Source organism: Trachurus japonicus, chromosome 19, assembly GCF_045865225.1.
Source record: "Trachurus japonicus isolate A0001 chromosome 19, Traja_1.0".
In the NCBI taxonomy this organism is placed as follows: domain Eukaryota; kingdom Metazoa; phylum Chordata; class Actinopteri; order Carangiformes; family Carangidae; genus Trachurus; species Trachurus japonicus.
Genome location: NC_140925.1, coordinates 15,994,394 through 16,020,050, shown reverse-complemented (window position 1 = coordinate 16,020,050; position 25,657 = coordinate 15,994,394). Strand labels below are relative to the sequence as shown.

At 40.5% G+C, this 25,657-nt stretch overlaps 3 protein-coding genes across 4 annotated transcripts; 2 read left to right on the top strand and 1 right to left on the bottom strand.

Moving 5' to 3' along the window:
* The first annotated feature begins 4,073 nt into the window (after window positions 1-4,073).
* ube2d1b (ubiquitin-conjugating enzyme E2D 1b) lies at window positions 4,074-11,181 on the top strand. The gene is made up of 7 exons (XM_085761394.1): window positions 4,074-4,299; window positions 5,303-5,366; window positions 6,060-6,091; window positions 7,353-7,430; window positions 8,388-8,493; window positions 10,126-10,219; window positions 10,311-11,181. The coding sequence occupies exons 1-7, from the start codon at window positions 4,276-4,278 to the stop codon at window positions 10,354-10,356; spliced, it is 444 nt and encodes a 147-aa protein (XP_085617520.1). The 5' UTR covers window positions 4,074-4,275; the 3' UTR covers window positions 10,357-11,181.
* A 1,079-nt stretch (window positions 11,182-12,260) lies between these two features.
* tfam (transcription factor A, mitochondrial) lies at window positions 12,261-17,553 on the top strand. Its single transcript, XM_085761066.1, has 7 exons — window positions 12,261-12,508; window positions 13,244-13,383; window positions 14,040-14,110; window positions 14,305-14,454; window positions 14,569-14,664; window positions 15,791-15,847; window positions 15,950-17,553. The coding sequence occupies exons 1-7, from the start codon at window positions 12,423-12,425 to the stop codon at window positions 16,223-16,225; spliced, it is 876 nt and encodes a 291-aa protein (XP_085617192.1). The 5' UTR covers window positions 12,261-12,422; the 3' UTR covers window positions 16,226-17,553.
* Window positions 17,554-18,828: 1,275 nt separating this feature from the next.
* LOC146967636 (DNA-directed RNA polymerase III subunit RPC4) lies at window positions 18,829-23,866 on the bottom strand. 2 transcript variants are annotated; one of them, XM_085761604.1, is made up of 8 exons: window positions 23,053-23,866; window positions 22,150-22,196; window positions 21,899-22,059; window positions 21,688-21,812; window positions 21,124-21,202; window positions 20,041-20,312; window positions 19,721-19,870; window positions 18,829-19,413 (listed from the first exon to the last, which is right to left on the bottom strand). In XM_085761604.1, the coding sequence occupies exons 1-8, from the start codon at window positions 23,242-23,244 to the stop codon at window positions 19,273-19,275; spliced, it is 1,167 nt and encodes a 388-aa protein (XP_085617730.1). In that variant the 5' UTR covers window positions 23,245-23,866; the 3' UTR covers window positions 18,829-19,272. The 2 variants fall into 2 exon arrangements, with proteins under 2 accessions (XP_085617730.1, XP_085617729.1); XM_085761603.1 differs by having other exon boundaries at window positions 19,721-19,873; window positions 23,053-23,865.
* Between the last annotated feature and the right edge of the window lie 1,791 nt (window positions 23,867-25,657).

Here is a 25,657-nt window from a genome sequence, read left to right as displayed (position 1 = left end):
AGAATGAAAATGTCTGTGAATTTCAGGCTGAGCACTAACCATATGGCCACAGAGAACCTGAGTTACAATGAGCTTTATACTATGAGGAATCAAAGACTGTCCAATGACAGCTGAATAATTGGAATCAAAAGTCAAGCAATGAAGTGAAAAGACTGAGGCAGGAATCGAACCCATGACCATATGATCACTAAACCTTTACTCTGCCACTCGGCTACAGAGAGCACACTGCTTTCAAGACTGTTGTCATTCATTGTAATGTGATGATGTGCTGCAAACTGGTATGAGTAATCAAGGAGATAACAAACACCTGTAACCAATTGAAGGCGGGGGAGGAGAGCAGAATTCAACATAACATAACAAGAGTTCTTCCCTTGGATTCGAACCAGTGACCTTAGGGTTGGCAAACGGCCACCCTACCCCCTACACTACAGTGGAGTTGTGAAGAAGAGAGGTTGAGACTTTGATGAATGTGAGATTTTTTGTGAAAAAGTTAAATATTTTAAAAAGTATAAATAGTTAAAAAGAGAAAAGTAATGCCGATAAAGTTCAAAAAAAAGCTGCACGTTTTGATATATGAATTGTTGAAATAGCACAAAGTATGAAGGACTAGAAGAAGACCGTAAAAAGGCGGAAGAAAATGGCCAAACAGAAGAACAATAGTGTGACTGCTTCAGCAGTCACACTAATAATAGGTTCTCTGGTAAATGAGAGCTCTGTCATGCGAAAAGCCAGAGTAGCACCAGTTATTATAATAACTTCATTTGTCAGAGTTAGAATTAAAGAATGTAAATCTAAAAAGACCCTCTTAGAGAGCCACCAATAGTAGGAAATTGCATTTGCAGATAGAAAATGTAATACTAATATTATCACTTTATCAAGCACATGTTGCCTGCGGTCACTGAGTTTAGAACAGGTGGTTTCCCACTAAGTTTGTATGAAGCATAACAATGGGTTGTCAACAGCACTGTCCTCTGTTTATGATAAACTCTTCACACTTTATAACCTGCAGATTGAAACAGATCATGTGATTGTCTGTATGTTCTTACTTGCAGAGTTTAACACATCTGCAGTGCTTCACTCTGTGGCTTGGTTCAACACTTATGTCATGTGTCATTCAATATATAGTACCAGTTTTTTATTGACTGATAGTCAAACTATTTAAAGATGCATTTGCATTAGTGTTGTTGTGTGTGTGTCCTGTTTCAGAAGGTGATTCTTCCTATTCTGTGGAGGTGTTAACTGCACAGTTTGTTACAGAGTATTTTAGGAGTTCATAAAGCTTCAAACATCAGACATATTGTAAATGTAGGAAGCTGCTCTCTGTTAAGGTCTTGCAGCCATTTTGTGTTCCAATCAGATTAGGCCTACATTATAGAGTAATATTCATAATCCAAAACACAAATTGCTCCTGATTCTTGGAACCAATTTAAACTGTGGACATTTTGTCTGGTGAAAAACAGTGTTGTGTCTGTGAGGCAGAATTCAATTGAAGTCAAACATCTCTGTGTACACAGTTATGTTTAAGTAGGCTACATTACCATCGTTATATAGAAACAAGTCTAACTACTCTGGTCTTGTTTGTTATGTGATGTAGGTGACACTGAAAATGAAATCATCATCATGTTGTATTGCTCACCATATGATATAGGGCTCTACCTTTTAGTGTATTTCTGAGGAGGCTTCCTGGTTATGTTATAACCAGTTAACTGTGAAGCACAGGTGTAGCTCATAGCATTAATGATGAGTCATATCCAAAGTGTCTCATTAAGGTGTTCCAGTGAGCCGGAACCATTATGCAGTACACAGTAATTAACATTATGAGCTAATACCATTAATTAGAGAGGATGGGGGTGTCTGGTGGGAGATGGCAGCATCTCTCCAGCCTGAGAGTAGAGATGTAGTAGCTATAGCAGTGGTACGCAGGCAGAAGTGTGATGCATACGTTTGAGGGTTGCACAGAATGGTTGGACATGTGGACATTTGACCTGGAGCGCCGAAAGGCATTTTGTGCAGCAGAGGGGACAAATAGTGAACAAGTAGTTGCTAAGGAACAATAGTGTCCGGTAAAGACAGCCATGCAACCATGCAAAGAATAGAGCCTGTGGACACTACTGTATATCCTCCCACCCTGATCTGTAAGTTCTGCTGAAAGACCACAGCCTGTATAGTTTCAGAATCATATGTATTGTGCAGGCAGAAAATATCAAATTTGTTATAAATAATATGCTCTGTGGGTTAATCCCCTATCAGTCATCAACATTGTCACAGTTTAACAGAAGTTTATATCTGTCATCAACTGAATGACTAAATGTTTCCAGTAGAGCATAGCCTTTTAATTGTCTCATTTCAAAAAGTTAATATTAAACTCTATTTATATGCACACAAGAATAATATTATAGATATGAGCTATGCTATTAGTATAATTATGAAATACATTTCAGAGATAGGCTTATATTACAACTGATGACTTTTACATCTATCCATATGTTAAGACACAATCACACACAATAAAGACCAGCTGTCAGGCCTTTGATAGAATATTACATTACTTTCTGAATTTGATTTTTTCCCCCTAAATGAACGTATACTGTATATGAACATAATTTGTAGTACAGGTTTGGATCTTCTCAGATATCTGCCTCTGTTTGGTCTTTGCTGTAAACATTTTGCTGTGCTCTATATTGACATTTTTCCATTCTAGTTTTCCATGCGATACAAGTAATCTAAGGGTGAGACATCCAATTATCACTCCCATCATACTGGGACTTTGCAATTTGCAGCTCCAGATGAGTCTGTATCCCTAATTGCACTGACAATTACACTTATCTGTCGGAAAATTCATGCTATCACTCTAATTGGCCTAAAGTTCCATAAACACAAATATTGGGATCAGTAAACAGATTGCAGCTCTGTTTACACTGAAGTGAGGAGCTGCTCAGTCCACTCTCTTGCTCATAACAACGTAATGAGAGTGTTTATTCTGTAGGCCCACATCCGTAATGTCATGTTCTGATTAAGTTCATGATTCCTGTCTGTATTATATAAGTAGAGGCTCATACCTCCATGGGATATAATTTTCATATCAATAAACATTGTTTTATCAACCTATCTGGAGACAGTCATTTCATGTAGTCGTCACTAAAACACACAATGATGTTATCACAGGTTTGAGGGTTGTAGGCTAGGCCTGCAGATGCTGTGGTGCATGCAGCTTCTTTGGACAACAACTTTTAGGAAAAACAGTACAAAACATATTATTTTAGTATTGGATTGATATGTATTGAATATTTTACAAATTAGATTAAATATCCACATACTTAGTTGCAAACCCACTGTTACTCATAATAAATAAAACAACTGAGTGAGAAACGACACAGAATTAACTTTTTTTGACCTGTCTGTTTTATGAACATGTTGGATTTATTTGACAACTGCAATGGTTTTCCTTTAGAGACACTAAATGTCAAGTCAACCTAAATACCAACTCTCATTCAGAATATACAATATACAGTATCTGGGTGCTGAAAAGTATTTACTTGCAGCTAATCAGCAGACTAGTTGTCTCTCTTTGATGCGTGGACTTAAGGTCATAGCTATAGCCTAATAGCCTATAACCTATTTGTGGGCTTTGGTCAAGAATGAGTCTGTGTTTTTCATTATATTTTGTTGTTTCTTTTTGCTCATGCTCAGTGTAGAGGCCTGTGGAAACTCATTGCTTCATCATATATCATGTAGAAGGGAAAGATAGATGCAGTAGGCTATTATAGGTAGGCTACAGGTTTGTTTCTCTTAAATGCAAAATAGCAGTTGAAGAGCAGTTGTAAATGTAAATCAAAAACAAATAAGAATAGGCCTACATATCTTCTTTCTTATTTATCTCTTAATAAGAAAATATATAGGCGATATATTCTCTTATTTGTTGTATACATATTCATATTAGGTGTGTGTGTGTGTGTGTGTGTGTGTGTGTGTGTGTGTGTGTGTGTGTGTGTGTGTGTGTGTGTGTGTGTGTGTGCGTGCGTGCGTGTGTGTGTCTCTCTGTGTGAGTGTGTCTGAAGTGCGTTTAACTACGTTTCCCATGATCCACTTCGGAGGAGCGACCGTAAACAGAAACAAGCGGAAACAAAGGAGGTTTTATTAAAACACAAACACATCCCTGGCCGTGGCAGTACTCAGGGAATAAACTACAGCCATTGACCTCTGCAGCAATATTAATAAAACTAAAAAACAGAGAGCGAGTGGAAGTGAGCCGAGGAGCGAGCAGCATCAGTCACCATGGCGCTGAAAAGAATACAGAAGGTAAGTTTGACTAGCTAGCTCTGGTTCCCCGGCTAATGGCAGCTAACTGACCGAGCAGAGGCTAACGTTAAGAGTTAATATGGTTCACTAACGAAGATTTCAACGCTTTTCCCGCACATAAACAACTTCTGGTGAACTTTGTAACGTTTCTGGGAATGAGCTGTGAGCTGACACCTCCCGTAACACACACAATAACAACTTCAAAGTTTCGTACTGTCTCGCTAACATGTAGCCAAGTTAGCTTCAGTGAGTGTCCTGTTTGGCTACCTCCGTGTCAGTCTGTCACTGTATTTTTGTTTTTTGTTAAAGCTGTCACTCGACAAGCTCTTTATCTGGTCTGAGTGACCCAACCACAACCCTGTTGTTCTTATACATGTTCTCCTGGTTGTGGCCAGGCACTACAACGATAAGGAAAGTCCCTTATTCCCAACGTCGTTCATTTCCAACGGTTTCATTTTGTTGTTTTTTGTTATCAAACGTCTGCTCTGCTGTTAGTGCTGGCAGGATCAAGTGCTTTAATAGAGTATTAAAAATGGATGGACACCAGGAAAGAGTCAGATATCTGCCCTCTATACAAGCACAAGTATCCTGTAGGTGAATTATTTACTTAGTTGGGAGAATATGAAATATAAAAAACTTCTATACACTTTATTCTAGTTTTACACCTCCTAGGGAAGATCTTTAAAACCCTTCCTCTCTGGTGCCACACCTTTCCAACCAGGAAGTACCCTGGTACAGGCAGTGGAGGGGGGGAGCACTCATAGTAAATGCAGGCCTCTTGGGACAAGTTGTTATTGAAACATCAAGAAGAGCAATTGGTAACTGATGTATCCCAGTGAGTGTAGCCAGACAATATACACCCACCCCACTGAAATCATTGTCCCTCGACTACCCTCATGCGGCTGCTTTTGTCACTGAGGTTAAGCTCATCAAATTTAACCAGGGGAAAACATGATGCATTAAAAGCAGTATAACTAAGTGTAGTATTTTTGCTGTCGAGCAGGAGCTGCAGGACCTGCAGAGAGATCCTCCAGCACAGTGCTCTGCTGGACCAGTGGGGGATGATTGTGAGTACACACACACACACACACACACACACACACACACACACACACACACACACACACACACACACACACACACACACACACACACACATTTCAGGCCACAGCATTTCACCTGAGTACATCTGAAAGTGGCAGCTTCCTGCTGGGGGCTGTTTGATAGTTGATGTGTGGTAATAACACTCAATCGTTACATTGTTTCAATTGGGTTGCATAATACTAACAAATTCAGAACTGTAATTGTAGGCTGACAGTTTGTCCTTGTAATGGACTCACCATCAACAGAATGAGTGTTTCAAATAAGAAGAACAAGGTTAGTTAGAGGAAGAGGTGTTAGAAGAGTCAGTCCAGATTTAAAGCTTTGCCTACAGGGTTGATTGCGAGCATCCCAACTTATTTAGGAAGTGACAGGATGGGAAACATGTAATAGTCGGGGAACTTGACTTTGAAATTTGTGCTGACAGATACATTCAGCACAGCAAAACCTGCATTAGATCTGATAGGTTACCTTCTAAATAGTCTAAACCTGTACTGGTCAAAGTGGTAAAACCAGCTTCACCTATAGATAAACAAAGAGAGAGCAGTGGTGTGAGCTTCTGTGGGCAGTGGGTGATGGATGATGACAGGTGAACACTCTGTCTGTGTTATTCACTTTACATTCTTCTGTTTTCTCTTTTTCTCCTTGATTGCCTCTAGTGTTTCATTGGCAGGCAACCATAATGGGTCCAGTGAGTATCACACCATCTGCTTAAACTTCCACTCCTTTAAATATAATTTATGTTAGAAACACTAGTAGAGAAGTTTTAGAACACCTCAGTTATTCCAGCTCTTATTCAAATTTGCATAATTCGGTGTCTAATTTTTGCCTAAATAAAAGCACAGAGCAAATAAACAACCAGGGGTTTTACAACCAAAGACAGTTCTCATTGAACTAAATGTAAAATAGTTTTTGGGCTAATTTTCCCCTTTATATGGCTCATTATCCTAATGGAGGATGAACCTGAACCAGTCTATCTACTTGTCTTTTTTTTATATCTCCATTCTGTCATCAGTATTAAGTCCCACTCCCTGCAGTACATTGTTGTCGTAGGGTGTAGAAAAACAGAGAGGTACAGACAGAGACTTTGTGACTTCCTTTAATTCTATTGTTGCAGGTAAGCTGGAAGTTAAACAACTCTTTCATGTCAGGGATGGTAAACCTTGGGACAGTTTACTGCTGACGTGTACCAGTTGTTCACTGGAGTTGACCTGCTTAAAATGGGTTGATCTAAAACTTTTCACCGGTAGTGTACCTTTAAGACCGTGGCTACCTACTTTTGCATTTCCTTTTAATAGTTTTGCATCATTGGCTCATTGCATCGTGCTCATCATTGCATCATCCCCAAGTGAACATAAATCTATATGGATAGGCGTCCCCACCTAAATGACGCATAAAGAACTGATATTGCTCATAATTCATTATTATGAAATTGCTGCATATTCTCACAGGAGCTGTAGTACAGTCATGTTAGCTAATTAGCTAACCTTGTGGCATCACATTGGCTTTAACTGGAAGTGATGAGCATGGTAACCTATGAAGCACAGCTATCCTATCCTGGAGTGCAGGCATGTCAGACATTCAGCTCGAAATTCAATTCATTCAATTCATTCATATGTGGCTCAAGCCACATATTGATGAGTCGCCTCGCCTCAGAGGAAAAACTGAGTCGTTGTCTTTATAGAAGAAAAAGCCCAAAATGAATGTACCAGTTACATCATATTTTCCCATTATAAAGCTGAATGGCATGTTTCTAGTAGAAAGATCTGACCATTTAGTTTTTATTAGTATTTATTTTATCAATTGGTAAATATATTATTACCAATAACACATTTAGTTGAACCCTTTGATAAAGGGCCCTGTTCTCTCTGAAGGTGTAGTCTGCTGATTGTTAGTCATTTGAATGTTGGGAAATGTTTTTCTGACAGATGTCTCACTTGTCATTATGTCAGGGTGACAGTCCTTATCAAGGAGGAGTTTTCTTTCTCACAATCCACTTCCCCACCGACTACCCATTCAAGCCACCAAAGGTAAGAGCTGCTGTGGTTACTAAAGCCTTGTCCTGCCGTATCATGGAATTTATCACAGCTGGTTTTCAGTCACAAAACCATCAGGTGCTCAAAACCTATCCTCTTTCATACACAATTTGTAAAGGATGGCAGCACTGGCAAGATGTATGCTCCATGATTGCTTTCAATAAACGGCGACAGCAGACGATATTTGGGCCAAGATGTGTGATAGGGGGTGGATAATTAGCAACTGCCTGTGGTGTCGTTCCTCTGGAATCTGTAACAGTCTTCAAAAATACGAACTTATACAACTTTTTGGCTGGACTGCAACAGTGGGGCCAGCCCTCATTAATCATGAATTTCCCCAAGACGCACTCTACTGAGCCGCTCTGGTTTCCCAGCTGCCCAGAAACTGCAGGGAAGTGGAGGAGCACTCCCAGTACACTGAGTACAATGATACATGTAATAAAACTACTTTCATTACATGTATCATTGATGCTGGAAGAGACAGACAACGAACTAGACATAAGTCACACTGTGCAGAAAAAGCAGGAAAGATAGAGAGATACTGGTACTCTACATAGCAAACAGAGGGAGGAATAAAGACCAAGGTCTACTAAAAGTCTGTCCCATTCTAGAGGGCGATGTAAATAGAGGCTACACTATTGTTAACCCCAGACAAAGAGACAAGTTCTTATCTTCTCTCTCATGTTTCCAAATTATCCGGTCTCTCTAAAATTTAGAGGGCCAAAGGCAGTCTAACCACATATTTTGCAAATTTGGAAGTGTGTCTTTAAAAGGCTAACCCTCTCTTTATCTATTGATGAAAATGCTTGAATTAAAGCTGAGACTTCTTCTTTCTTTAAAATTGAATGTGCTGAAACACGGAGCATGAGGAACACTTCAGTATATTTTATCAGCTCATACAGACCTGTGTGAATAAATGTGCCTGTGTGTGTCTCTTTGATATTTTCACAGGTAGCGTTTACAACAAAGATTTATCACCCAAATATTAACAGCAATGGCAGTATCTGTTTGGACATTCTACGGTCACAGTGGTCTCCAGCACTAACAGTGTCTAAAGGTAATCACGCTCTCCTGTTGCTATGACTACTGTCAGATGTGACTACGACACAACCACATATCCACTGTCAAATCAAAATGGAATAGTGCTCGATACTGTTTTGGCTGTTTCCATCAGTGCAAGTGTGAATTCATCCACATGTTTTAGATTTCATTCTGAAATGTGAAAACATTAATAACAGGTTTACACTATATACAGTCAGAGTCAGAAGTATTGGCACCCCTGCACTTTTTTAGATGGTAGGTCAAAAAGGTCCAGGTCAAACTCTTCAAATCGTAAAAAATCTAAAGACCACTGCTGCACCATGGGTATGGTTGGTGGTTTACTTGGGCGAAAAAAATGTAACGTCCATTCCATGTTCAGTTCCAACAAAAAAGGAGTTTATTTAACCAAAACGAGCAAACAACATAGAACAAAAGAATTTCCTCCGTGCCTCTCCCGCTCTGATAAGAAAAAAAAAAAAAACATCAGCCCACCCAGGTGCATTCTGGTCCCTTACCAGCGACCTACCTCTTTTTGGTGCCCACAATGTGCCCAAATGAAATAAACACACAAATAATAAACAACAACACAACTGAACTAAACAAATAATAAACTGACAGAATACTACTGTATCAATCAGTAAATCAAAATCTAAATACTAACTGAACTAAATACTTCACTAAACAATAATACTAACAATAATTGAATAGCTCCACAACAGATAATTCCACATTTCTCCCTCAAGTGTACGTATTTCTTTGGTTTGCTAAACACTGAGGAAAAAGGTAAAATCTTACCTTATACACACATAACTCCAGAAAATAGACACGAGAAAACAATTGGCACTTTTCAAAAGTGAAAGAAAACATTGGATTTTTAAGCATGTGATGTCCCTTTTAATTTGTATTTTAAGTCATCCTTTGCCAATTAACAGGTGCTGTTGGTAAGGGATTACACTTCATTTTTGGAGTTTTGTGTGTAAAATGTGAGATTTCTAACCAAAGTAATACACTTCTGAATACCAAAACATTTGTAGTTGCAACAATTTCCAGAGAGATCTTGGGGCATTATCTGAAAAAAAGTGCAGGGTTGCCAATACTTTGGCCATGACTGTATGGTAATGTGATTTTTGACCGTTTTTACAGTCAAAATATTCTTTACAGCTGAGATGCTGTTGTGCACGTTAACCGAGAGGAAACAACATCAGACTCGTAGTTGGGGTTTTTCGTGTTCATGTGTGTTAATCTACCAAGAGCTTCAGTCTCTTTGAGAGCTGTGGCTGCCCATTAAACTATAATAAGTGACAGTGAACTGAAAATAGTTTGCACTATTTCCATTCAACATATAAATAGAGAATATAAAGTTTATGAGTTGCAACAGTTTAGTGTGAGATTCCTCAGCAGCAACCTAAACTGCAGCCTCCAAAACAATCATTCATTTAAATTGATCAACACAAGCTGAACGTTACATTTTATGATGACATAATGGAGAATTTATTGCAGGACTGTTGGATTAGACTTCTTTGTTTCTTTTCCTAATACCTTTTAATACTTTAGAGCACTGTTTATTGTTAAAGGTGGTATAAAGATAAACTAACTTTGCCTGAACGTCCTTTACTAATGTGATGTTTTGAATTTGTCTTCGTTCCAGTTTTATTGTCCATATGTTCATTGCTTTGTGATCCAAACCCAGACGATCCCTTAGTTCCAGACATAGCACACATCTACAAGAACGACAAAGACAAGTAAGTGTGAGCACAGGTTCAGGTGATGCTTCACTGTCCACTTATATCAGTGTCAACATTCAGTAACTCTTCTCTTGTCTTCTCTCCTCAGATACAACAAACTAGCAAAAGAATGGACCCAAAAGTATGCCATGTAAATGAAAAAATATCAAAGTAAAAAAAAAAAAAAGCTGATTTTTTTTTCTTCTTTTTCCGTCCTTTTTTAAAGTCACAACACACTGTAAATTATAGTATGGAGTCATTCAGTAATCTTTGTTAACATTCATCAAACTGTAATGTCATTGTTATTAATCTGAGACCATACATTATTTGTTTTACTTTGAGAGAGATGGCCTGTGGTCATTTAATGGCCGTCTTGACATTTTAAAGTTTGGCAAGTTGATTTTGCATCAATGACATTATATTTTTAAAACACCAATTTGTTTCAAACTGCTTGACAGAATTCTTCATTTTTAAGCAAAAGTAGTGAACTGTATGACACAAATCCCACAATATGCTGCACAGCAACAAGGGAGGAGCTGTGTATTAGAGCGGCAGGATCACATACTTAACAACACGCACTGCTCCAAAACTGGAAAATCACAGCTTCAGTCTCTGCTCGCGTCCATCAGCAGCCAGCAAGATACACGCTCAACCAAGGGAATGTCGATGCGTGAATACCAAATATGTAAGAGCCTCATTTTGACACATGTCTGTAAAACAAAGGAATATTGACAGCATTACGGTAACCCCTGTAACATTACAACGTCACCTCAGCTTCATGTAGGGGGTGAAGGAGACTCTTGTTTAGCTCTTTTGCATCTTGTTGCAGACTAAGTCGAATGAAAGAATGTACTGTTGCAGATCCCCTTAAAATGGGAGCAATTACAAGTCACGTATTACTGTGTTCTTCATCTCCTATTATTGTTATTATTGTTATTATTATTATTTGTATAGTATTAAAAGCCTCCTCTTGAACTGTATAGCTGTTTCATTTGTTCTCATTTGAAGTAGAGTCATAACAATGTAAATCTATCATTAAAATTATGTACTCTTTTCCCCTGGGAATAGCTGTAATGTTGGATTTTTGGTTGGATTTACACAGGTACAAAGATCAGATTTTTGACCCAGCAAAAGCTCTACCCAAGGGTTGAACTTGTTCCTCTCTTCAACCTCTAATCTGTCTTAATACAGTATCTATCTATGCTATACAAAGGGTAAATAAAATAAAGAAATCTAATTTTCAGTACCTGTGTAAACACGCCTTCACTTGTGTCTTTGAGGCCTGTGTGGCACCTTTTGTACTGAATTAAAGAATGGTACAGTGTTTTCTATTATTATTATTTATTTTTTTAATCATGACTTCATGGTCTAGCTCAGTTTTTAGCGGTGTGTATAGCTGTGGGGAGTACAGTCTTTGTAATGTTGTCTTGATTCATTTATTGATCAGCATCGTTGGGTATTAATCTAATTCTAATTTGTGGTAGCTATATTAATTGGTACAAAAACATACACCTAAATGCTATAGACGAACAAAAGTAGTAAACGAACATAGCTAATGTTTACAAACATCAATATGGAGACCTATGAATATGCAACGTACAAGTACAAAATTGCACTAAATAAAGGGCAAAGTCTTGGTTCAAAATTGAGAAAAAGCATGGCAAAAGGGCAAAACATACAGGTTTTCTACACTAGAGTGCACTCTAGTCTACACTAGTAAAGAAGACAACAGACTATTCTGTAATACACAAAACCGTATTTGGGTACGTACGTAGTATTTTAATTAATCATTCATAAAGTTACAGAGAGGTTCAATGTGCACAGGCTGGACAACAGGTGGTTATTTTCTTCTTTTTTTAGGATAATATATATGACCATATCATCAAAATGATGAAGTTATGCCAAAATACACCAACACATCCATAGATATAGAAACATTTCTATAGCTATAATAGATCCATGCTATGAACACATCCATGTAGAATAAATAGAACTGAGGCGGAAGCGGAAGTAAACAGCGTTGACCCTTTCCCACAATGCACCGGGTGAGACTGAGGGCGCCTTTTGCTGTTCCCTGCATGTCAACAAGGAGGAGGGAGGAGACACCGCTTCAATTCAAACATCTAATGCATGAAATTAATAACACGCTGGCTTTGTGGGACAATACGTTACTGTCTTTCATTACTTTAGTTAACAGCCTTTTAGGGTAATTAACACCGACATGGCTCCGTTCAGCGTCTTAACAGCCAGCGTTAGCCTGCTGGCTAAGTCCTTCGGCGTCTTCTCCTGCACCAGCTCCCTGGCCAGGTAGCTAACCTCAAGTTTACTCTGTGCAGGCAGCAGCGAGCTGAAGCTGGGGCACGGCTAAGTTAGCCAGCTAGCTTCAGCTCACTGCCTCGACAGTCTGCATGCTAAGAGACAGCATGTTATTTTATTTTTTGAGACGAGAGAGAACATAAAGGGAGAGGAAATAGTATATGACCTTAAGTCAACTACGACCGGATAGCAGACAGCCACGCTTAAGTGCGTTAATTCAAACAACATCCTGTTTGTAGGACGCTTTGAACGGCTGTGAGGATATTTGTGTTAATATTCAATAAGTAATAAAAGGTGTTAAATAAACAAGTTGACTTTTGACATTGTAAGAAATGCACGATTGTGGGGCTTACATGTCCATAACCACGTGCAGCATTTTAGCCTCTTGCAGTAATGTTGTCTTTTTAGGGGGAGAAGTACATGCATGAATTAGTTCAGGCCCTAACACAGGCGATCCAGCAGACAGTGACCAAGATAGCTTATGTATAATTCCACAGTGGATTTTCGTGTAAAAGGATTGTATGAGTTAAAGGAGTTCAGATCCTTTAGTTAGTTAAGTTAATCATTTATTCAAAGAAGTGTTGCTCTGCTGTGTGGGATATACTATATTGCACAAGAGATGTTTGAAATGTTAAGATGCACTAGAGAAGGCACCATCAAAATACATGTGCAGCCGATCTTTGTGAAACATAATGTTAACGTGTGTGTGCACATGCCTCCCTCTAGGTGTACCAGTGTCCTCCCTGCTCTTTACATCAACCAAGTGAAATGTCTGACTTCCCAGGCCGGCCCTCCAAAGAGGCCCCTGAATGGATACATGAGATATGTCATGGAGCAGAAGCCATTCGTTATCAGACAAAACCCAGGTAAACTGTTGATTCTCATAGGGATTTCATTAACACATTGCACTGGTATGACAAGAAGTATGAAGACTGTGTAATGAAATCACAGTTTTTAGTACAGGACTTAAAGCAGAAGTAAGTGGTCCGGTCGTTTTCGCTAATGCTGCGTTCCAGGCAGGCTTTTGAAATCGTAAATTACAGCTTCAAGTCGCAACTTACGACTTTGTAGCGTTCCAGGCAACCCACTCGTGTTTCTCCGACCTGTTTTACCGGTAAAAGTCACTATAACGGCCACTCGTAACTTCTGACCCGTGAACTCGTACCAGATCAAACTGGTACAACTTCACGGTCGGAAAAATACGAGTTTCCTTGAACGCACCATAACAGTCCTCGTCCCTGCATCACCACATTCACGGCGTCCCTTGGCTGCACACACAGCCCTGCATGCCGTTCTCTCTCCTCATTGGATAAAAACTGTAGGATACGATAAATGTTTTCTCCTCGGCTCAGAGCAGAGCAGAGGGACTGACAGACCCGTGTTTCAGTCCAAACACTCTATGTAAGTGATTGCTGTCGGAAGATATAACTATTTAAGACTTATATTAACACAAATATATCACTTACTTCTGCTTTAAATCATATTTTGTTATTCATTTTCATCTTGTAATATCTACCTTTAGAAATCAAACCAGTGGATATCATCAGAAAGATCGCCCAGCAGTGGAGAACTTTGAGTCCACAACAGAAACAGGTATTTACTTGCGTACTTGTTGGAACCTTTTTAGTCTGCGTAGCTTTAATATTAATCGAAGTGCATAGCTTGTAGGCTAAGGCACATGGCCGATCATCTCTGATACAGAATAAATGTAACACAACACAAAAACACAGTATCTGTTTCCATATAGGTAGGTATAGGTATAAGTTTTTGTTTTCTCTCCTGTGTAGCCCTTCCAGGAGGCCTCTTTACGGGCCAGGGAGCAATTTAAGGTGGATCTCCAGCGCTACCAGGCCCAGCTGACCCCAGCAGAGGTCCAGCAGCAAGCCCAGGAGAAAAGGCAGAAGTTGGCCAAGAGGAGGACCATCCGCAAGAAGAGAGTAAGATAGACTGTGTAGTAGTCAGACCCTCAAGATATATTTTCATTTCTGTGATATCTCAAGTATCTAGAATACTTAAACTGTGGCTTCTCCCTGTGTGTGTGTGTGATCCAGGAGTTAAACAGCCTGGGGAAACCTAAACGTCCTCGTTCTCCGTTTAACATCTTCATGTCAGAGCACTTTGAAGAGGCCAGAGGAACCACCACACAGGTACATCACTACACCATGGCATGATTTTTTGACATAAGGTGGTATTAGATCCGTGGCGTGGTGTGCAGGTGACTGGGTCAGACATGGTGCAGTTGTCCTGTCCTAGTAAACTTCACTGGAATTGGAAAAATGTTTTAGATGAAAATGAGGATTTTTCCCCCCTTAAGCTTCAATACAAAAAAAGAGACTAAAAAAAGACCCATAGCCGTAGTGTGTGCTGATGAGATGAAAGTGAAGAAGATGAAGTAGTTCAGCTGTTCAGCAGCAGGTGGTGGAGGCACTGTGATGTTCTCTATGATGTTTAGCAGTTTGTGCAGCATCCTCCTCCCTATAACCAAGTTCAAGAGCTCCAGAGACACAGAGCCAGCCTTCCTGAACATGATTTGTTTGTTAGTGTTGCTGGATCTGGTGCTGCTGCCTCAACACACTGCAGCAAAAAACTTTGCAACGGCCACAACAGAGGTCTGCATTTAATTCCCCCAAAGGCAGCTCTGTCCTTCCCTGTAGAAGCCCTGATGTTTCATTTCTTGCTCAGTTCTCAGAGCGGACTCCACTGTATTTGTATCCCTCTATCATCTCCAGACTTGAAGTAGTGTTTAAAGAGGAACTATGCAGGATTTGTTTCTTAACTATGCTAAATTTTTACCTTAATTAAACTGCTTTGGAGTAATTGTGATGGTTTAATAAATGGCTTAACTTGTTGCGAGGGAGAATGGAGGCTCTCTGCCTTCCACGTGTGTGTCACTTATTGCGTCGCTTGGTTGAAAAACAACTTTGCAAGATCGAGGCCGCTGCCCTGGTGTCCCAGCTCTCATCTCTGTGCACCGTGACACAAACGCGCCCCATAATCTGTAATCTCTTGTTTATGATGGATTAAACTACACAAATATATACGTCGTAACATCGTATATGATATATAAGGTTATCTACTGCTCTATTGATTGATTTCTCGTCAGCCACCCACATGGACAGGAGGAGGGTTAGCAAGACAGTGGAAAAGCGCCCGGGATTGCATAGTTCCCCTTTAACATACATGACGTGTTCAGGCTACATGTGGCTATGTGTTGCAAAAGAGAATTTTTGATCAGTTGATGATACAACGTTGTTGCTGATGTTTGTCATCCAGGCAAAGATGAAGTCCCTAATAGAGGACTGGAGGAATCTGTTCAACCATCAGAAACAGGTTGGTGCACACACTCACACACATACAGTCATGACATATGCCTTATTGTTACAGTTACAAGGTTTTCATACAGATGTTCTGTGTCTTTGTGCCACTTCTCAGGTCTACACACAGCTGGCTGAAGACGACAAAATCCGCTACAAGAATGAGATGAAGTCGTGGGAGGAGCACATGGTGGACATTGGTCGAGACGACCTGATCCGAGAGCAGACCGTGTCTGCCAAGAAAAAACTTGCTACCAAAAAGAAACCCACAAAGAAAGCAAAAGCGAAAGTGAAGAAGGCCGCTGCCACAGGAAAGACACAAGCAACCAGGAAGACAACGAAAAGTAGCCCCGCAAAAACTGTCAGGACTACCAAGACCACCAAGAGCAAATAGAATGTGTCCATCTACTGAGTCTAGAGGAGAAAAAGAGTGATGACAACTGAAGACAGGAGTTCTGACGGCACAGGGCTGGGCTCTGTTTCTGACTTTCAAGTTCAAAGAAAAACAAAAAAACACATAGTGAGCTGTTGTTAATCATGCTTCTTAGCTCCAACTGGCCAGGCTTTTTACAGCATTCAGACTATTACAATAATTTCACGGCAGTTACTCCCATATTCAGTTCAAATGACTCCAAGTGAATCCTGAAAGCAGGATTGTTGCCAGCCACATTATGAGCTTTTTTTTCTCATCCACTCTAAAAACACACATCTGGCTTAGAGAGGTTGAAAGTTGTGCAGTGCAGCTTGATAAGTGATGAGATGTAATGATTGTAAAAGCATAGATATTTGAGTGAGGTGTGGAAGTGAATACAGGAGTGTTCAGGTTTCCTGAGTGGAACCATGGTAAACTTTGAGGGAAATGTTAAAAAAAAAAAAAAAAAGTACTATTGCCGTCCCAAGAACAACCACAGTTTCTATTTTTGTTATACCACAGAGTGTTGAGATAAAGAGTGAGACTCTATTTTGTTGTCAGCAAATCCATGAAAAGTCTATAACAGTGTGATTGCCTGTTTGTCAGTACTTCCTGACTTCTCTACTGTAAGTCTCAGCTCAAAACCCCTTTAGTTCCTACTGAAGAGCATATTACCTCTCAAATACAGTTTCAATTTAAAAAGAAAAAGGTTCAGAAATTTCACAAACCAGCTGCTCACTGTGATCTGAGACAGTCAGGAGGCGGTGATGGCACAGTGGAGCTCATTAGTCTACTTCTTACTGGCTATGGATTGACAGCACTTAAAGATCCGACGGTACCACAGCTCCCCTGAATGCAACCTGACTGGACGGTCACTGTTGTTAGCATTACATAAGCTTTTACATCCTAAAACTGTGAAATCGTTGCATAAGTAACATAATCAACTGACATTTTGGGCTTTAAACACAAAACATCATGACTATGCATTGTTACAAAGGAGCTTATATGAGATGCTCTTTTTTTTTTTTCCACAGCATCTTCATCCAAATGATTATGTCAAACTGATGTTAAGGGCCTCCCCCCTGTCAGAGCCTCCTCATTTATGAAAACTCAGATAATGTCGGTTAATGACCCTGAAATCCAGATTCTCTCTGGTCTTCATGTCAAGTCACACTCTTGTTAACTATGAAGAACATACTTTCAGTATTGACGGTTTTGTGTTTAGAGCTGCCATATTCAGACAGTAACAGTTTCTTTTCTTTGTATTGTGTGTTAACTGAATAAACATTTACATAAACTTTTCTACAAAATGAGTTTTTGTGTTCTGTAGCACGCCACCCCCACTCATATCAATAAACAGTAGATTTTATGATGCAGAGAGTGGGAGTGAGATGTTATAAAATACACCATCAGACAAGAAATGCATCATTTGCTCATTTGAAATAATACAGCTTCCAAATGAGTTATTTGAACTACATAAATGTGTTGAATATCAGGCCATGAACAATATTATTGAGTTATTGTCCACCTATTGACACCTACAGATGTACATAGGAGAATCATGACAACTTTTGCTGACTTTGAGCATGGTCAAGCCGAGGTATGTTGTGTTTGAGTAAATAAGTAATAAAACATTGAGTTGAAATGCGTCACTCATCTCCTCTGGGTGAAAATGAAAAGCAGTTGCAGCAGTATTTACAGTCAACAGTAATGACAGGCTGAACTGCAGCTGACAACACTTACCAGATGACAATCAATCTCAAACCCTTCAACCCTCCACACTGGTTCTGTTGGATGTTTCTTCCTTTTAAAGGAAATTGTGGTCTAACACTGAAAGACCATAACCCTGACATACTATTGTGAATTAATTGAATAATAAAGTTTATTTTAGCATTTTTCAAAACCAATGCAAAACAGTTCAAAGATTCTGAATTAATTGAAGGCATGAAGCCAAGAAAGCATCAATCTCATCACAATTTACAATGTCCAGAGTATAAAACAGATGATATCAGTATAAAGGACATCAAAATAAATGATGGACAGTTAATAAAAATGAGCTTTAGCCTGAGCTCCTCAGTCTAGTTTTAAACCCATGGACAGGAGCAGCAGGTTTGTGTCCACCACTCAGGATGAAATATGATGTTGAGCGATCAACAACCTTCAGTACAAACCTTCACAGCCACTGCTGAGGGCTGCTCATAGGACGGTCTGCTAAACTGGATAAGAAGCTACACTACACTGAAGTCCAGCAAAAATAAAAACAGAGCTGTGTCTCCTCCTGCATCAGACTGACAAGTTTTCTGCACTGAGATATACAGTATTTCAAGATTAACTGAGCAGAAAGTGCAATGGAAAGGTTTTCCAGTCCAGTTCTGGTCTGCATCTGGATTCACACATGCTCAGGCTGATGTGGAGAGAAATGTAATAGTAACTGATGCGGAGGCAGCAGAAGACCAAGCAGACAAAACAAACACAATAGTGGTGGAAATATGGCAGTGAAACATCACTCAATGCTACAAATGTAACAGACCACCATGTACATTATCAGTGCTCCAACAGAAGCATTCAGTCTTTAGATTCCACTCAAAGTTTGCATTACAATGTTGACCTTTGACCTCTTCCAAGTGGATGCTGGTGACTGGTGTTCAGTCAGCTCACAATCATGTTTGCTGCTGTGCTGGTGAGAGTAGAGCTGAGTTAGTTATCAGTTATCAGTGCACAGGAAACAGAAAGACCGAGTTTAAACCCAGTATTCATCTTTCCAGAAATCAACTCAGACAGAGATTCATTCAAATTATGATGGTTTGTTTTTGTACCATCGCAGGATTTAAAAAACTTCTAACCAGATAAAAGTTTTCACGGATTAAAAATAGTCAAATCAGGTTCATGAAGTAGCTGCCTTAAAGACCTCAGAGCCGAGGTATAGAGAACTGTGCCAGAACTGCAAAACGAGCGCCGGCAGGCCAAGGGTCCAACATTATTTCCACTTTTGTTGAATAGTTTTTAACTTTTCAGATCTGCTGAGATGATCAGAGTCCTTTCTGCTGCTGTGCTGAGGCTTGCTTCAGTAAAGCATGGAAGTCGGGAGACAAGACCAGTTTGTGGTGGACATTTCCCAGCACCATCATGTCTCCAGGCCGTCCCTCAGACAGACGCACAGACACCAGTTGCTGCAGAAGGAAGAAGAGATGGATTCTGTGACAAAGTACTTTTATTTTTAAATCACAAACTGACTCAAGACCACTGGCACAATATTGCTCTGGTTTGGTAGCGTTTCTGAAGACATGTTTAACAATAAATTAATATAATCAAGTAATAAGAAATTATTAATGGTATGCGTTTTTCTGTGACAAATCAAAAAATAAAATACAATTTAATTTGTCACATTTAGCTGTGTTTATTAATGTAATCATTTTTTAAGACAAATAACTAAAATGACAGCTACCATTCTCCTTTTATAATGGACGCATGCGGTACCTGCAGGAAGGAGAACGCAGCTCCTTCAGAGACGTCCATGACGATATCGCCCAGCTTCAGCTCCACCTTTCCTGACCTTCTGATCTGCAATTTACCCAGAAATCCCTCTGGGAATTGTGACAGCACGGGACAATCTTCCTTCATCACAGCCTGCTGGAGAGACACACAGACACACAGCATCAGAAAAACTAGCTGGTATGAAGTAACATCAGAATTATCTGCAAGCAGAGACCACTATAGGAAAGAGGAGAGAAGATGGGAGTCATACAGAAACGTAAGAACTTATAAGATCAGTTTTAGTTTTCTTTGTGTTGACTCACCTTTGCTTCTAAATGTGCAGGCCTCTTCTCTTCAGCCTTGCCTCCCTTCTTGGCAGCTTTGGCGGCGGTAGAAGCTACAGTTTGGTCTGGCTTCTGTCCAGACGCTCTGCCCGGCATACAGTCAGGGAGCTGCATGAAGAAGAGCTCCTCTCTACCAGACAGGCTGAGGTCCTGCAGCAGGTCCACCAGAGATGACTGCTCTTTTTTGAAGTCCGTCCTGCTGGGGCCTCTCCTCGCCTGGGCTCCACAGACCGGAGGAGGGTTCTCTGGACCTGACAACACAACCACAAACTCATCAACACAAGGATGGACTCAAGGAAGTCCCATTATAGTCACATGGACTGTAATGAGCTCCTTGTTAAAGGGATAGTTAAACATTTTCGCAAATTCACCTATTGCCATAATCCCTATAGTTTTAGGAGTAGGTTCATTACCTTTTTATCGGCGCATGTTGCTTTGAGATCAGCGGGGCAGAGACGCAAGCTGCTCAGCGAACACAATGGAGGTGAATGATTCAGGTGCCCTGTCCCTCATCAAATACACAATCCAACAACTCCAAAACGCTCTCATAGAGAAGTTGTGACCTGCACATTCACCACACTATGAAATGATCATGTGTAATTATTATGTAACACTCTGAGACATGAAGCAATACTCTGAACTATTTGTGCTTTTGAAGTCACTCCGCCCAGCAGCCATGTCTGGAATGTAGTTACAGCTATGCATTTGCCTAGAAAACAACTCAGTCTCGTAATGTCACAATATTATTTCATAGTGTGGTGAATGTGCAGGTCACAACTTCTCCACGAGAGCGTTTTGGAGTTGTTGGATTGTGTATTTGATGAGTTTTGAGGGACAGGGGACCTGTACCGTTCACCTCCATTGTGTTCACTGAACAGCTTGCACCTCTGCCCCGCTGATCTCAAAACAACATACACTGATAATTAACCTACCTCTCTGACTATAGGGATTATGGCAATAGTCGAATTTGTCAAAATGTTGAACTATCCCTTTAACCGACATGTAATGTGGCACTATTGTGCAAAAAGCTGCAGCAGAAGTAGAGGAAGGTGGTTTTCTCACATGTTCTGCTGGACTGACACAGAGGCAGCTGGATGGGCTTCAGCCTGTCATCGTTGCACAGATCTGGATCATCTATGAACTGAAAGTGGAACAAATAATAAAAAAGAGTTATGAGCTATTTATTATCAGTTATTGTTAACTTAAGAAATCATTTTACGTGGATGACATCCTTAACGGAAGCGCCTAACAAGAACTTTATTTTCTGTTTAATTGGAGAGATATCATTCCTGGAGAACAGCTTTCTGTTCGTATTTGAGATGGAGAACAGTCACCTGAACATAACACTGCTCACTTTTCATGAAAGCTCTAGGTGAAACTTAGTTATAAGTCCAGAAACAAATGTTCTGGTGTCAGCAAAATGTGAGATTAAATGTCAAATGGGAAATAGCATAATGTAGTTCAAGTGAGAATTGGAGAAGCTGAAACTGCATCTACAACCACATCCAGGAACCCTCCATTCTCTCTTTACACCAAAGTTAATCTGCTCATTTTGGCGCCAGACAATCGCGTTACGATTGACTCATACATTTGTGAAACTGGGTGTTGATGGTTGGAAGTACTCACATCATCCCTCTGTAGTTTACTGAGGATCTCATCCTCATCGTCCTCTGAATGTTTCCTCTCTTTCTTCACAAGTTTACACACGGGAGCGGTGGTGGAGTCGCGCAGGTCTGCAGAACCTCGCCAGCCTGAACACATATAACCCATCTGTAATTAAACTCTAGTGTATAAACTCGCTGAAAAAGGAAGGATATGAAAGAAACAAGGTGGACACCTGTTCTACAAACGGTGTCAGCGGGGCCCTGTTCGAAGATGGAGTGAGACTGGATGGTCTGAGGCCTCTCTCTCCTCTTCCCTCTGTTCTCCCTCGCTCCTCTCCTCTCATCCCTCTCTCTTCTCTCCTTCCTCGGCGCCACGCGCGTCTTTTCCTTTAACCTGGGCGAGAGTCGGACACAAAGCTCACCATCATTTAACTCGACGCCCTGAGAAGGCGGTGCTCATTATGAGACATCGATGGTCACTTACTCATCTTTGCTCTTCCTCACAGCGTGGATGTTCGGCTCAAAGGTTTTCTATGGAGATGAAAAAGAGAAGAAGTGAAATAGAAAATATTGTCAATACCATAATACTATTTGGAACAATCTGCTACAAACATTGTATAATGTATTTGCTAAATACTTAAATGCTATAAATTGTATTTTCTTGTTGGTGATGACATTGTTGTTTTTTCTCACCAGCAAATTATGTTTGTTCTTTATAACTAGCTTCACTTTAATTGTGACTCTCTTGCTTTGTAGATTTACATAACGTTTTTGACCATTTCAACTTTAAACTACTACTACTACTTTTCAGTCTTTGCTTTAGGCTCTTCCTCTTTTTGGTTTGTATACATGGACCCAAAACTGTCCCAGCACATTAACCAGCAAATCCTGCCATCTGCTGGTTCTCATCCAGAACAGTATGAGTCTGGGGTGCTTTATTTAACAGAAATGTTAGTTTCCAGCAGCAGCATAACACAAACCTTTTCTCCTTCTATATTCTCTTAGGGAAATTAGGTGTGCTATCTGTCCCACAGGTCTGATAGAAAATATAAGACATTTGACATGGCTCAATTATGTGATTTGCCTGTCATCAACATGACAGTGTTATAAATTGGATTTATTCAGTTTCAGTATAATATCATCTCATATGTTTAGACACATATAGATCTGTGTCCTGCTTTTTTCTTTGTTTTTTCTTCACTTTGAGAGTGAGGATCTGGGTGTAATCTCATGTGGGTTGGGCCAAATCAGGCACCTGATATTTATCCAATCACCTGTATCCATGTGATTCTCTACTTGTAGTTATTATATTCTAACACAGTTTTATGGTTCAGTCCCTTCGCGCTGTAATAGATATCTTATGATCCTATGGTGTATGGATCATTACCTTTGGTTTTTTGTAGGCTCCCCCCAGTGTGAAGTCCCTGGTCCTGAGGGACGACAGTCTACCTGGTGCGGTTGGGGAGGACAGAGCCCTGACCGCTCCTGGGAGTCCTCTCCCCGCTATGAGACTCACCCCAGCCCCGCTGCCGAGGCCGGAGGGACCGGGTGCACTGGCCGAGTCCCCCGGGTCGGTCATGATGGGATGGGGAGGAGGTGTGGTGTTTCACTTTAGCGGTAACCGGAGCTTCATAGGCCGATGAACAGCGTCACAGTTTGGGACTGTCTTGGCGCTTTTATTCTTAAAGTAATGGCGTCGCAAGTCAGGTTTCACTCAGCTGCTTGTGCTCTAATGGAGACACCACAGTCTAAACCGAGCACTGCTCCACACACAGCAGACAACTTATCAGCTTATTATCCTCCATTTTGTTCCTACAGGCGCTATAAGACTGCGCCAGTCCGCTGCCCCGTGCTCCCACGCAGACACAATTATTTCCGTTTTTGCTGAACGCGGCACCATGGACGGTGATTACACAGTGTCCCGCTGCAGGGCAGTAGCTGTCCTCCTCCTGGAGGCTGTGCACAGACAACTCCTCATCTCTGACACTTCGTCGTCTCGTCAAAACACGGCGGGGTCTCCGGGCGGGGTCTGTAGAAAATGCAGCCCCAGGTAAAGTCGTCTAATACGTCCAGGCAGCTTCGTTACTCCGGCAGTTCCGTTTTACCGCCTGTTGGTACCAGGTCAGTTTAAAAGGCTCTAACGTCCTTCCGTGCTGCGCTGCTATTGTTATTGTTTTGAAAACGGTACTTCACACGTGCGACCACAAGATGGCGGTGTTTGTCCGGTGTGTGTGAGAGCATTTCCTGTCTTTTCTCAGTTACAAAGAATCCCAACCATGGATGTATTATATTAGGATCCCAACCAAACCAGAGAAACAAGAGGACGAGGAAGCGCTGCGTGGATCTTGGAGTGAAAAAGAAAAAAACAGTTGCTCTTTGGCTGCCACAAAACTGATAGATTCGAAAAATAGAATTTCTCTCCATTATTTAGGTTGTCTTGTATGCTGTGGTCCATCTGGTTGGCTTGGGTCTGCTGGTAGAATTGGCATACCGGTATCTAAACTTTCTGATCGATATCTGTGCTCCTCCTGTATTGTCCCCTATGACAGGGGTTCTCAACTAGTCTCACTCTGGGACCCACATTTTCCCATGGTCATTAAGTCGCGACCCACTTTTATAGAATTCAAACCAAGATTTTTTTTTTAAGCCTTTAAAAACTCATTTTGCTCTTTATTGAGCAAAGTGCATTTCAGAGCACATGAATGAAACTGAGGACCATGACAACTGCATGTACGGAAGTGAATGAAAAAATATCAAACTGCATAAAATGGAGACCAACAAAATGACATTCACTTCTAATGCATCTCTGCATTCAGAGCATATTCACAAAAGTGAATAAATATCAAATTGCACAAAATAAAGACCCACAAAACAAAACAAGATTCACTGCATTCAGAGCAAATAATAAGAAACTGAGGAGGACCATTAAACTGCATGTGTTCACGTGACGCGTGCCTTTCAATATAAGTTATTTTTCAAAATAAAAGACATGTCCAACATCAGATGACCAGCTGTCCGCGACCCATCCAGAACGGGTCCGCGACCCACTTTTGGGTCCCGACCCACTAGTTGAGAACCACTGCCCTATGATGTTGATCTACCTCTTGTTAACCCTCTTTTAATTGTCAGTTCAAGCTTCATAAAGCAGCAGCCTGTTGACACAGGTGTGCCTCATAATTGATGCCCCAGTGTGAGCCTGGGCCTGTAGCAACCCTGATGAAGGCTCATTTGAGCTGAAACCCGTTGGTCTTAGCTTTTTAACCTTTTCTATTTGTACCTGGCCATGTTAATTAAGGCATTTTAACTTTTTGTCAAAACAGAGCTGCCTTGGTATTTTTTCGAATCAATCAGTAATATAGGCTATATTACTATATGGTGGAGTGGCCCAACAAAAGCTTCTCCTCAGTTCTAAACACATGAAAGGTTGCATATAGAGTTTGCAAACAACCACATAAAGCCTGTTAGTAACTCTTTGCAGCATTTCCTGTGTCTAACACTGAGGAGAGGCTTTCGTCGGGCCACTCTGCCCTATTTGGTGGAAGCTGCTGGAAGCTGCAGCAATGGTTGAATGGTTGATCTTCTACTTTCTCCCATCTCCACACAGGATCTGTTGAGCTCAGAGTGATCTTTGGGTTCTTGGTTACTTCTCTGACCAAGGCTCTTCTCCCCAAACTGTTCAGTTTGGCTGAACGGCCAGCAGAATATTTTTGTAGCCTCGCCCAGATCTGTGTCTTGCTACAATTCTGTCTCTGAGCTCTTGGGATAGTTTCTTTGACCTTATGGATCTCATGGATATCATTTTTGCAACAATTCTGGGTTTGTGCTGTCATTATGGGGGGGGGGACATAAACATAACATAAAGCTGCAAAATAACATTGAAAATGTGAAAGGGGTCTGAATAGTTTCCATATGCACTGTTTGAATTATTTTACAATAAAAAAAATCCACAATGGTTTATTTATATCAAAATTTTTATTAATTTATTAATCAAA